Source organism: Carettochelys insculpta, chromosome 12 (genome assembly GCF_033958435.1).
Source record: "Carettochelys insculpta isolate YL-2023 chromosome 12, ASM3395843v1, whole genome shotgun sequence".
Lineage (NCBI taxonomy): Eukaryota > Metazoa > Chordata > Testudines > Carettochelyidae > Carettochelys > Carettochelys insculpta.
Genome location: NC_134148.1, coordinates 2,489,101 through 2,502,345, shown reverse-complemented (window position 1 = coordinate 2,502,345; position 13,245 = coordinate 2,489,101). Strand labels below are relative to the sequence as shown.

General features: G+C 57.2%; 1 protein-coding gene across 30 annotated transcripts in view; it reads left to right on the top strand.

Annotated features, from left to right (window-relative positions):
* Positions 1–8,329, top strand: part of PARP6 (poly(ADP-ribose) polymerase family member 6) — a 28,788-nt gene extending 20,459 nt beyond the window's left edge. For 3 of the 30 annotated variants that reach the window (XM_075006710.1, XM_075006712.1, XM_075006706.1), the window contains 8 exons: positions 186–234; positions 981–1,093; positions 1,508–1,580; positions 2,172–2,241; positions 5,626–5,705; positions 6,018–6,081; positions 7,027–7,111; positions 7,746–8,329. In XM_075006710.1, the coding sequence (XP_074862811.1) occupies positions 186–234; positions 981–1,093; positions 1,508–1,580; positions 2,172–2,241; positions 5,626–5,705; positions 6,018–6,081; positions 7,027–7,111; positions 7,746–7,848 (637 nt within the window). In that variant the 3' untranslated portion in view covers positions 7,849–8,329. Of the gene's footprint in view, positions 1–185; positions 258–980; positions 1,094–1,507; positions 1,581–1,876; positions 1,957–2,171; positions 2,242–2,898; positions 3,057–3,505; positions 3,622–5,327; positions 5,474–5,625; positions 5,706–6,017; positions 6,082–7,026; positions 7,112–7,745 lie in introns of those variants that run through there. The other 27 variants (XM_075006711.1, XM_075006707.1, XR_012647126.1 and 24 more) reach the window with 21 other exon arrangements.
* The last annotated feature ends 4,916 nt before the right edge of the window (positions 8,330–13,245 follow it).

The window sequence follows — 13,245 nt, the reverse complement described above, 5'->3', positions numbered from 1 at the left end:
AGCAAATAGGCGGGGGGTGGAGCTCAGCGACATGGCCCCAGGCACGGCGCACCAGACCCACTGGCTGTTAACGCAGCTCCTGAAGCCCTGGGCTGTGATCTCTCGCGTCCTAACAGGCCTGGGCTGAGCGGGAGGGGAACCTGCACCCCCCCCCACCATTCTAACAGCCTCTTTCTCCGGCCTAGGATCATCTCCAGCAACCGGTCCCACATTGTCAAGCTGCCTCTCAGCAGGGTACGTGCTTCTCCCTCCCCAGGGTACGATCTTCTTCCTTTCAGGTCGGGCTGGCTGTGGGCCCCATCCCGCTCCCCCTGCATGCCCAAGGAGCGCTGGTCTGCCCTGTAAGGCCTTCGTGGGCAGGGCTCCCCTGGAACGCTCTGTTCCCAGCACAGGCCCTCACCCTGGACTTGCCATCTGTGGTGACTGTATGCCCTTCCCTCTGCAAGCTCAGACTGTAACCCCCGGGGCCCCAGCCCTCCCCCAGCGTCTCTCCCTCTTGGCCCTCCTCTGCAAGCATCCCCTGCTCTGTGCATGCCCCACCCTGCTCTGCCCTGCCCTGCCCTGCCCTGCTCTGCTCTGCCCTGCCCTGCTCTGCTCTGCTCTGCTCTGCTCCGCCCTGCCCTGCCCTGCATGGGGCTCGCAGTTCTCTGGCACGACGTGGATGCCGCTGGGCCCTGCAGGCTGGGCCTGTGTAACCCACACCCCTCGGGGAGCAGGTCACTGGCCCATGGTGCGCACCTACCCCTCTTACAGGGAGAGAAGGAAGGTGTCTCTGCTAGCGCCTCAGCTGAGTCCCGGCTGGCTTTCAGCTCCAATGGTAGCGGCTCCAGGTTCCAGCCTGCCCATGGGGGCCAGGAGCTGCTGCAGCAGGGGTGGGTGGGGGGCAGCAGAGGGGATTGGTGTCGGGCCGGCTTCCCTGCATGATCTCTCTCTTCTCTCTCTCCTGCCCCTCCCCCTTGCGGCTCTGGTTCCCGTGGTAGCAGCTGAAATTCATGCACACCTCACACCAGTTCCTCCTGCTGAGCAGCCCCCCGGCCAAGGAAGCCCGGTTCCGCACAGCCAAGAAACTCTACGGCAGCACCTTCGCCTTTCAGTGAGTCCGGCGGGGCCGGCCCCGCTGCCCCGGGCTCCCCTGGGCTGCTGCACGGCGGGAGGGAGGGGCCGCAGCAGGGCTGGTACCTGCCTGGTTTGCAGAGTGAGCCAGGCGACAGCCAAGGACCCCACTGCAGCGGCTGAGCGCCCTGTGGGGAGCCTGGGCCGCAGCAGGCTGGGTAAGGGGCTGCTGTTAGACAAGGGAACTGAGGGCTGCTCCACAGCCGCTGGCGTCCGTGGACAGAGCCTGCTGGGCTGCGGGGGGCCTCGCCAGCCAGCCTCACAGTGGGGCTGTGTCTGGTTCAGTCTCGCTGCCCCGGGAGTGCGGGTGTGGGCGGGAGGGAGCCGTGCGTGGCTGCATGTCTGGGAAGGAGGCAGGAGCAGGGCCTGACCTGCCACTGCCTCCCTCTTGCAGTGGGTCGCACATCGAGAACTGGCACTCCATCCTGCGCAACGGGCTGGTCAACGCCTCCTACACCAAACTGCAGGTACCAGCCTAGCGCCCGCCCTGCCCACCACGCAGGCTGGGCCCAGCCGCCTGCCTGGGACCGGGGCTCTCCCTGGCATCGAGCGGGTCTGAGCACTGGGCTCCGGCCTGGCTAGCATGAGAGGAGCCCAGCTGTGTGGGTGAGGTTATCCCTTGCGGTGCTGGGCTGCAGCCAACCAGCAGCAGGGTGTGGCTGGGGCAGACCGGGCAGAGGGCTCGGGGCAGTAGCCGCTGACTGTCAGGCTCCCAGGGAGGGTCTGATGCCCAGGGCTGGGCCCTCTCCCCTTCCCCCTGCAGCTCAGCTCCCAACTCGCCCAGGTGCCGGCTCTGCTGCTGCTGAGCATCACAGACAGGCAGACAGCTGGACAGATGCACAGGTGGGGAATGAGGGGAGTGGGACGGACAGACGGACAACAGGTGGGAAGAGGGGAATGGGGCAGCTGAACAGACTGGCGGGGGGGAGGGGCCCAAGGCCTGGCCCGTCTGCACCCTGTGTGTGTCTCCCTGGCCTGGCTCGGCTGGCGGGTGCAACTCCCCTGGTGCCGGCTCGCGCCCTCTGCCTGTGTTGCTCACGCTGGTGTTTTCCTGCAAGCTGCATGGAGCAGCCTATGGCAAAGGCATCTATCTGAGCCCCATCTCCAGTATTTCCTTTGGCTACTCAGGTAAGAGCTCTCCCGGTGCCCGTCTGTCTGTGCCCCACACGGCCCCCTCCATGCCCTGGGCAAACCCGGCCTGGCTGGCAGACAGCCGGCTGGGGCAGTCTGCTCGTGCCAGTCACACGTCTCGCAGCCTGGGCGATGCACGCGCACACGGAGCGCCCTGTGAGTGGGGGAGGGGGCCGCGGCTGCAGGGGCCGGCTCTGAGCAGGGCTCCCCAAATGGGTGACCTGCCCCCGGGGCTCTGCTGGGCAGCGCAGGCTGGATTTGACGTGAGGGCTATGCACACGCTGCTTCCGGCCAGCGCTGTGCGTGACTGGCACCAGCATGCCAAGCCCTGAGCCTCTGTGCCCCTGCGTGCCAGGCCCTCCTGCCAGGGCTGGGCCAAGGTGGCTGGGCAGAGCATGCCAGCAGCAGGGGCAGGTCTAACAGGTGGGGGAGCTGGTCCTGTGGCTTTCCCCTGCCTTTTCAGAGACACGCGTGCTGCGGAGGGGTGGGGGGCGCGCGCCAGCCGTCCCCACTCATGGCACGGCAAGCTCATTGTCCCCACCCGCTGCTCTGTAACCCTGTGCCCGGGGACCTGGCTCTGACAGTCTGTGTGGGTACCTGCTCTCAGCCTGCTCCAGTCAGGGAGGTGACTCTGCCATCCTTGTTCTCCCCCAGCCTCCCCACGCCCTGATTTTGGGAACAGCCTCCCTGCCTGCGGTCTGGCAGGTGTCTCCAACGGGTGGGCAGCTGGGGAGGTGAGAGCGTGAATGGTTCTCTGCAAAGCCTCTGCTCCCCGGGGACGCTTTGACTCTTCAGCCCAAACCCAAACACCTGTAAGTTTAGGTGCCTCCTGTCCCCTTTCTCCTCCCTGGGCCAGGCTCCCTGCCGAAGTCCCTGTTACTGTTTCCTATCCACGTGTAGAATAATTTTTTACATGCACTGAGGCACGTGCAGCTGTGCACCACCAGGAGAAACAAAACCCTGGCCGTGGGCACCCTGCTTATCCGCTGGGCAGCACCTGAACCTCTCCTGCAGCTGTCCAAGCGCTCAGCTGACAGGCATCTCTGCTCCACAGCAGACTTTACTTCTCATGATGCATCACCTGTGCACCATGGGACATGTAGTCTGGCCAGGGGGTTTGGCCCATGGAACGTAAAAACAGACAAACCACGTCAGAGCAAAGGCCCATCCAGCCCAGAGTCCTGCCCTCTGACCAGGGCCAATGCCAGGCGCCTCGGGGGGGTGAACAGAACAGGGAACCAAGTGGTTTATCCCCTTTCAGCCATTCCCAGCCTCTGGCAGCTGGAGCTAGAACACGGCGTTGGGTCCCTGAGCATCTTGTCTGATAGCCATGGAGGGACCTACCCATGAACGTATTTAGTTCTTTTCTGAATCCAGGTAGTGTTGTGCCTGTCAAAACCTCCCCTTGCAGTGAGTTCCACAGGCCCCCTGTATGTTGCATGAACAATCTCCTTTTGCTTGTCTTAAACCCGTTGGCTAATTTCACTGGGGGACCCCAGCGTGTGCATTTCCTGTGTTACACCTCCTTATTCGCTGTCACCACACAGGTCCTGGTGTTTTAGACTGCTGTCAAATCAGCCCCTTCAGCACCGCTGCTCTCAGATTCGCAGGGTGGGACTTGCTCCTCATGGAGGCACTGTTCCATGCCCCCATCATTTATTTCCCTCTCTGTACCACTTCTCATTTGAATACACTTTGTAGGAGATGGGGGGACCAGACCTGCATGCAATAATCACCGTGTGGGAATACTAGGGATTTATATAGTGGCATTCTGTTATTTTGTGGTTTTTAAATCTATTCCTTTCCTAACGTTTCCTACCATTGTTAGCATCTTTGCCACTGTGCACTGAGTAGGTGTTTTCAGAGACTTCTCCACAATAATGCCAAGATTGCTGTCTTGGTGGGATCTAAATTAGTTGCTAGTGCTAATTTTGGGGGTATCTTTGGGATTATTTATAGCAAGGTGCATTACTTCACACTTGAATTCCATCTGACATTCTGTTGCCCAGTCACCCAGTTTTGAGAGCTTCTTTGTAACTTTCAAAGTCAGCTTTGGACTTAACTATCTTGAGTAATTTTGTACCATCTGCAAATTTTTGCCACTTCAGTTAACACTTTTCCAGATATTTTCTGAATATGATGAACAGCACTGGTCCCAGGACAGATTCCTGGGGGACCTTTCTATTTACCTCTCTCCACTGTGAAAACTGACTACTTATTCCTATGCTTTGTTTTCTGTCTTTTAACCAGAGAAGGACCTGATCCATGAAAGGACCTTCCCTCTTGTCACATGACTCATTAGTTTGCTTAAGAGCCTTGACGAGAGACTTTGTCAAAGGCTTTCTGAAAATACAAGATAACTATATTGACTGGATCGCTCTTGTCCACATGCTTGTTGACACCCTTCAAAGAATAGTAATAGATTGGTGAGGTGTGATTTTTCTTTACAAAAGCCATGTTGACTTTTCCCCAACATACCATGTTTATGTGTCTGATAATGCTATTCTCTACTATAGTTTCAATGAATTTCCTGATACTGAAGTTGGACTTACCTGTAATTGCCAGGATCTCCTCTGGAGCATTTGTTTAAAAAAAAATCATCAATATGATAGTAATGTTCCAGTCATCTGGCACAGAAGCTGATTTAAGCAGTAGGTTATATACCACAGTTAGCACTTCTGGGATTTCACATAGCAGTTCCTTCAAAACCTTTGGGTGGATACTAGTTGGACCCTGTGACTTAATTACTGTTTAATTTTGCTCTTTGTTCTACAACCTCTTCTACTGAGACCTCTGTCAGAGATGGTTCCTCAGAAAAGATCAGGTGTGGGGATCACACATTGACTACTGATGCAAAGAATTCATTTTGTTCCTCCCCAATGACCTGGTCTCCCTTGAGAGGTCATTTAGCACTTCCGCCATCCAGTGTCCCCACGGGTTATTTGGCTTTTGGCTTCTGAGGTGCTTAAACAATTGCTGTTAGTTTTCATGTCGTTAGGTAGTTGCTCTTCGTAGTCTCTTAGCCAGCCTGCTTATGTGCCTGACCTGGCAGGGTTTCTGCGCTGTTTTATTTTCCTCACTAGGACTGGCCTTCCAGTTTGTGAAGAATCCCTTTTTACCGCTGTTCTCTTCCGCGCAGCTGGCTAGTCATCGTGGCTTAGTGCTGGGGTCTCCTACTGCTCTGGTGTGTTAGATTTTGGGCGTACATTTTGTCTGAACCCCTAGCATGGTACGTTAAAGTACTGTACACTCCACGCAGTTTGCCTCCTGCAGCTGCGGCTCTGCCCATGGTGCGTCTGTCATGCAGGACGTGCGAGGGGACGGCAGCCTGTCCCGGCCACCTCTGACCTGCGCTGCTCTTCTCTCTCTCCCCTCACACAGGGATGGGGAAAGGACAGCACAGGATGCCCTCCAAGGATGAGCTGGTCCAGAGATACAACCGCATGAACACCATCCCCCAGGTAACCAGCTGGGGCCACCTGGGCCTGGCACCACGCCCAGCCTCCATTTGTCCTGCTGCCGCTGGTGTGCCAGGCCAGCTGTGCCGTGCCGGTTAGTGTGAGCATGGCAATGGCTCGGTGTGCCGTTTGGCCTTTTAGGAGGAGAACTGACGGCTCAGCACTGGCCCAGCACGCTCCCCCTGATGTCACTGCCTGGCTCTATTCACCTTATACGTCAATGGACTTTATAAAAGGGGCAGGTCCGGCCACCGGCGCCGAGGCAGACGGGGGCCAGGCAGGTGTGCTCACCCCAACTCTGTGGTTCGCTTGCAGACTCGCTCCATCCAGTCCCGGTTCCTGCAGAGTCGGAATCTGAACTGCATAGCACTTTGTGAAGGTAAGAGGGGGCAGAAGGGGTGTCCTGGCTCCCTGCCACGGGGGGCCCTGTGATGGCCCAGGAACAATGGGGTACAGGGGGTTAGCGTGGTGGCAGCTGCTCGCTCCCTGCTCTCCTGTCCTGCTAGGCTGGCCGCTCTCCAGGCCTAGGGGACACACTGCCCATTCGCTGCTCCTGGGGTCCTCTCTCGGCCGCAGACGTGACCTGAGGTGGCTGCACTGTGGCACAATGTGGGCTGGTCCTGTGCTCCCCTCAGCAGTAGTATCTGGCAGGCTGGGGGCAGGTCTGTGCCAGGAGGGCCCCAGGCCACATTGTCCTGGTGGTGTCTCTTCGTTCTTCAGTCTGTAAGAGGAAATTGGCTCCCCAAGACCCTGTGGGAGGCCGTTCCCAGCTGACGGCCTGGGGGAGGCCGTTCCCAGCCAGGGACCCGGGGGAGGCCGTTCCCAGCTGAGGGCCCTGGGGGAGGCCACAAGCAGGGGCTCAGGGCCACCAGAATAAGCCCGGGGGCTGGGCTGGCATTGGACTCGCTGGGCTCCAGGCAGAAAGCTGCAGCCTGAGCAGCATAGCCCAGTGTGGCCGTGCGTGCTGCCCCTGGGCATGCAGATAGCCAGCGGCTGCCAGCTGGGAGTGGGCTGTGCTGGGTTTCTAGCATGGCGGGAGGCTCTGAAGTATATGTGGAGAACCCCGGGCCCTTGCCTGCCCTCCTACATAGCACAGGCCCCAACTGACCTCCCCTCCTGTCGCCTGGCCAGTCGCTAGGGAGCGGGGCAGGGCCCTGGGGCACAGCCAGATAGCATCGTTGTGCCACTCTGGGGCGGTTGTGCCTCCCCATACAGGCTCCCATCCGGGTGGGGACGCAGCCCAGGGCAGCCCCATGGGCCTGGCAGCCAAAGAAGAGCTGTGTGGGCCGTGAGGGCAGCTGGGCTGACGCCTCCCCCTTTGCAGTGATCACCTCAAAGGATCTCCAGAAGCACGGCAACATCTGGGTGTGCCCAGTCTCGGACCACGTTTGCACCCGCTTCTTCTTTGTGTGAGTGCCAAGCGGGGGCGCAGAGGGGCCTCCCTCTGGGGTGGGGTGGGGGCCCAGGGGGGATGGGACAGAACTGGAGGGGGGACGCCAAGCGTGGTTAGCACAGCCCCGGGGAGGGGAGAGTGCCACCAGAGGCAGCCCAAGGGCAGCCTCCAGCCACAGCCCCACTGCCCCCTCCTGCCACACCACCCCATGCCCTGGCAAGCCCCAGGCACGGTGGGACTCGGGAGGTGTGGGGGTCTGTGCTCTGTCAGCTGGAGGAGCAGAGCCAGCACTGAGCACACAGCTAAGGCCAGGGCCTGGTGCCCACGGACGGATCCATCCTCAGTGGGGTGTTAGCAGTGGAGCAGCTCCTGGGCAGCCCTGCTGGCAAACCCAGGGCTCCCAGCACTGCAGCAAGGGACCCGCCGCCCTCCTGCCAGCCCCTCCGTATCCGTGGGGGTGCCCAGGTGCAGTGCCAAGAGTCTGGCCTTGCAATCAGAGCCCCGCTGTCCAGCTCTGCCCCCACAGCCCCCCACTGAAGCTGACCGGATGGGCAGCCGAGGGGGGTTATTGCCAGAGCAGAGACATGCTGGCCATGGGGCTGCAGGGCTCCCTGGCGGTCGCTGAGTTCCATCCGCCTCCCTCCTCTCAGGTATGAAGATGGCCAAGTGGGAGACGCCAATATTAACACTCAGGACCCCAAGATCCAGAAGGAAATCATGCGCGTGATTGGAACTCAGGTCTACACAAACTGAGCCCCCGCCTTTCCCACGAGAGGCAGCGAGCCACTCCCCTGGCGCGGGCGGAGAGGAGCCGCGCGGTGGAGGCTGCGGATGGGAGCAACGCAAACACTGGCTTTGGGAAGGACCCGGATGGCTGTGCGTGTGGGTACAGGCCTCAGCCGCCTCCTTGGAGCAGGACTCTGGCAGCTGGTGGGAGAGCGGGCGGGTGGCAGCTCCAGCACCGCCCCCGGAGGTTCCCAGCTGGCTCCCTGCTGCTGTGCAGAGCTGCAAGCAGAGACTGTGGCTGGGGTGCACTTGTTGGTGTCCCCCTGCCCCGATCACCCCGTCCCCAGTGCCGAGCAGGAGCCGTGGGCACACCCTGCCTCGTGTGCCTGCACTGGGACCTGAGTGTCACCCTGGGCACACGGGCCGCTGCCGTTTACAGCAAGGACCTTTTTAATGATAAGAAACCAAGCAAAAAATGGTTTTAGCTTATTAAAGTTCTTTAAAAAACTGCCCCTGCCTGGGCCTTTGTGTGCGTGGGGCCTGTGTGGACTGGCTGGGCCATGCGGAGGAGACCAGCCCACACCTGCTGCTGGGCAGGGGGTGGCAGGCTGAGCCCCGGGTTGGGCCCTGCTGGTGACACGGATGTTTGGCAAGGAGGTGCCAGCCAGCTGAACCCAAGGGGTGCAGGAACAGCAGTGCCCTAGCCCGGGAGCCAGAGCTGTTTGCATTCGCCAGGCTCCTGGGGGGGCTGTGAGCAAGGGCGGAGCCATGTCAGCATGGGAGATCCGAGCCGTGCTGCCTGGAGAGGCTGAGCAGTCCACGGAGCAGCCCCGGGGTAGTGCCTCGGCCCCAGCAGCATGGCTAGAGCCATTGGTGCCCAAGGCGGCTCTGCAGCAACACCTCCAGGGCTCTGCTCCTGAGGGCTTGGCTACAGAATCAAGCTATAAGCACAGGCTCACCCCCATCGGCTTCCCCACCGCTGCGCTGTCGGCACAGCTAGACCAGGCCTCCCCCGTGCCCAAGCTGTGTGGAGACGGACACGGGGTAGCACCACGGGGCACTGTCCAGATGGGCTCCTCCGCTCAGCATCGCCAGCACTGGGGGAGGGCTGCCTGCGCTGCCGTGGCAGGACGGCCTGTCCTGGAGCTGGCAGGGCCTGGCACGCTGGGAGAGAGATAGAGAGAGCCCGGCTTCCAGCCACAATGCTCTCCCTGCTGGCTGCCACCACACGGCCCCTGGGGGCACTAGCAGTGCCAGTCAGCGCCAGGCAGTCCTGGCCCCTGCTCCCCGGCCACCCCCAGTCTCTGCTCAGCCTGGGGTGATGCACTCAGCACTTGCCCCAGCCATTAAGTCACTGGTGCTAGTCATAGCCCCTCCTCTGGGGCCATCGGCCCAGCCCCAGGGTTAGCTGTGTCCAGATGAGCAGCCCCACGCAGGCCTGCCTGGCTCTGCTCTCACCTTAATGACGGGTCAGGAGTGTCACTCTGGCCCCACCGAGAAGCCTTGGCCAGCAGGTCTGGTGCCTGGCTGCGCCTGGGTGGGAATGGTGGAGCCTCACCCTGCCCGTGGTCAGCGCCAGCCCAGACCTGGCGGGGGAGTTGCTTTCCCCACTGGGGTCATTTAGGAGCGTTTCGAGTAGGGTGAGGCGAAATTCCCCTCCCTTCCCACTCTGCACGGCTCTAAATAGCAGTCGAGCCAAAAACCCAGTGTGAAGCCGTTGGGTCCCCAGCTGCCAGCGCCAATGGTGATGGTGAAACCTGCCCTCCTTGCACAAGCGCACTGAACTTCCTCTGCATGGCTTAAGCCGTGATGTATAAAGCAAGTTAATATGTCATTAAAAAGCGGCTGTATTGGGTACCCTCATGGGGCTGCTGTGCACCGGGGCCGCTGAGGCACAGACCAGCCTGCCCACTGGGGCCAAGAGAGTGCCTGGCCTAGCACAGGTCTGAGCACTGGCTCTGCAGCATGGTGGGTTCCCTTGCAGCGGGGACAGTCACTCTCGGAGGCAGCAGCGCTTGCTGGGGGCGATCCCAGCAGCTCACTGCAGGGATGGGCTGGACCTTTCCAGCCTGGGGGTGCAGGGCACAGCATGACCAGGCTCCGCAGCGAGCTCGCGCAGTACCGCTCGCGGGGGTGTAAATCGGGGGCAGGCTGTTGGGGCCCAGGGAGCTGTTTGGGACTCATGGAGGATCTGGCCCAACAGGCTTTCCAGCCCCACACCCCGAGGCGCTGCAGCAGAGCCCTGGGGGTTGCTCAGGCGAAGCTGGCCAGGGATTGCCAGCAGCCCACACACTGGCCCATGGGTACATGTGCTCTGAGGCCCGCACTGGAGACCAAAGCGGGGGCTGGTTTTCCATGCCTCTAGAAAGCCTGTCAGCCACCACCACTTGGGCCCCCACAACCATCAGCCATGTGACAGTCGGGCCTGCATGAGCCCCACCCCTTTACTGGCACATGGTGTTGCTGGCAGGAGAGGCTCAGGTGGCTGCCAAGGTGCTGTGCAGTCCTAGCTGGGCAGCAGGCCGTGGGCCTGGTTGGAGGGTAGGATACAGATGGCTGCAGGGCCCTTCCTGGTCAATTTCCAATTGGAGCCGTAGGAACTAGCTGAGATTCTGCCATGGGATGGTCCATTGCCACTAGGTCGCTGCAGGGGTTGTCAAGACAGACTCCACTGTTTACGTTTCTGTACTTTTTGGCCAGGTAATGCACCGATGTACATCATTTTTACAATGGGCTTGAAGCGGAGAGATGCACAGGGCCATATCTTCAGCTGGTGTAAATCTATATCGCTCTGGGAGCCAAGAGATACAGTTTGATTCACCTATTGAAACCAGCTGAGTATCTGGGCCAAGGCTGCCCACAGGCATAAGGCAATGGACCAATTAACCAACCTTCTATGAGTTCAGACACTCTAGTGAATATTTGATACTGCTCAGGACAGTGCTTGGCACTTTAAGAAATAAGACGCAATTGCGTTTGCAGTGAGAACACAACATGCTCTGGGGCCTGGCAGATATCTTCAGACAGGAGGTGGAAAATGTCATCCCTCGAGTCTGGCAAGAGCAACAATTCAGCAGGATTTGTGCAAAAAATCTCAAACAACTAAGTGGGACAAAAATGGCCCATGTCTACTTTGTACGTAGCGCATAGTATGCCAGGGTATGGTCTTGTCTAGATTCTTCTCCTGCTTGTGAATCTGAGACCTTTGAAACTCAGAGGAGACAGGAGAATGAATATGAGAGCTTAATTAAATTAATACTTTGCTTCAGTCTTCACCGCTGAGGATGTGGGGGAATTGAGGAATCTGAGGAATTGTCCAAAATGGAGGTTTCACCAGAGGAGGTTTTGAAACAAATTGATAAACTTGATAGTAACAAGTCACTGGGACTAGATGGCATTCACCCAAGAGTTCTGGAACAGCTGAAATGTGAAATTGCAGAACTGTTACTTCTGGTTGTAACCCAGCCTTTAAATCAGCTTTTCTGCTACATGCCTGGAAAATAGCCACTGTGACACCAATATTTATAAAGGGCACTAGAAGTGGTCCTGCAAATTACAGACCAGCAAGTCTAACGTCAGTACCAGGCAAATTAGTTGAAACCACAGTAAAGAGTAAAATTGTCAGACACACACAAGAACATGATTTGTTGAGGAAAAGTCAACATGGTTTCTGTAAAGGGAAATCATGTCTTACTAATCTATTAGAGTTCTTTGAAGGGGTCAACAAACATGGACAAGGGGGATCCAGTGGACATAGTGTATCTAGATTTCCAGAAAGCCTTTGACAAGGTCCCTCATCAAAGGCTCTTACATGAACTAAGTTGTCATGGGATGAGAGGGAAGGTCCTCTCATACACTGAGAGCTGGTTAAAAGGCAGGAAACAAAGGGTAGGAATACATGGTCAGTTTTCAGAATGGAGAGTAGAAATGAGTGGTGTCCTCACACAGTCTGCACTGGGACTAATTCTTTTCAACCTATTTATAAACGATCTAGAGAAAGGGGTAAACAGTGAGGTAGCAAAATTTGCAGATAGTACTAAACTGCTGAAGACAGTTAAGACCAAAGCAGACTGTGAAGAGCTTCACAAAGATCTCACAAAACTAAGTGATTGTGCAACAAAATGGCAAATGAAATTTAATGTTGATAAATGCAAAGTAATGCACATTGGAAAAAATAACCCCAACCGTACGTACAAAATGATTAAATAATTCAGCTATAACCACTCAGAGAGTTCTTGGAGTTACTGTGGATAGTTCTCTGAAAACATCCACTTAATGTGCAGCAGAAGGCAAAAAAGCAAACAGAATTTCTGGAATAATTAAAAAGTGGACAGAGAATAAGACAGAGAATATCTTATTGTGTCTACATAAATCCATGGTACGCCCACATCTTGCATGCCGCACACAGATGTGGTCATTGCATCTCAAAAAAAGATATCTTGGCATTGGAAAAGGTTCAGAAAAGGGCAACAAAAGTGATGAGGGATTTGGAACAGGTTCCATGGGAAGAGAGATTAAAAAGACTGGGACTTTTCATCTTAAAAAAGAGGGGATGAACGGGGGATATGATGGATGTCTATAACATCATGACTGCTGTGGAAAAAGTGAATAAAGAAAAGTTATTTACTTGTTCCCATAAGAACTAGGGGCCACCAAATGAACTTAATGGGTAGCAGTTTCAAACAAACCAAAGGAAGTATTTCTTCAGGCAGCACACAGTCAAGCTGTGGAACTCCTGGCCGGCGGATGCTGTGAAGAGCAGGACTTCAACAGGGTTCCATAAAAGAACTAGATAAATTCATGGAGGTTAGGTCCATCAGTGGCTATTAGCGGATGGGCAGGAATGGTGTCTGGAGGGATCACTTACCTGTTCTGTTCACGCCCTCTGGGGCATCTGGCATTGGCCACTGTGGGAAGACAGGACAAGGGGCTAGACGGACCGTTGGTCTGACCCAGTGTGGCTGTTTGTATGTTCTTAAGGCTGAGGTTAGATCATTGCCAGATTCTCTAGCCTGTGAGCCCAGCACCCAACCGGGGGGGGGTCACCTGTCTCAGTTGTTTCCTTTCTTGCTAATGCCACTAGGAGAATGGGAACGTGAGGCATGTCACATGAGCAGGCACTTGCCTGTTCCCTTTAACCTTTCAAGAAAGCTCTTTTCGTCTGGAGCCAAAGGGGGTTAGGCACCCAACTTCCATTAGAAGTCAATAGGAATTAGGCACCTACCTCTTTTAGGCTCCTTTGGAAATCCCAGCCTCCATTCCTTCAGGCCCAACCACTGGATTTGTGAGCATCTGGAAATACTAGGCGAGCCTTAGAAGATGACTGTCCCCTTCCTTGTGCAATGCATCCTTCATTCCCTGCTTTCAAAGCATCTTAGCAACATGAACCCTGACATCTCCTAGGCCCTCCCTGAGGCAGGCTTG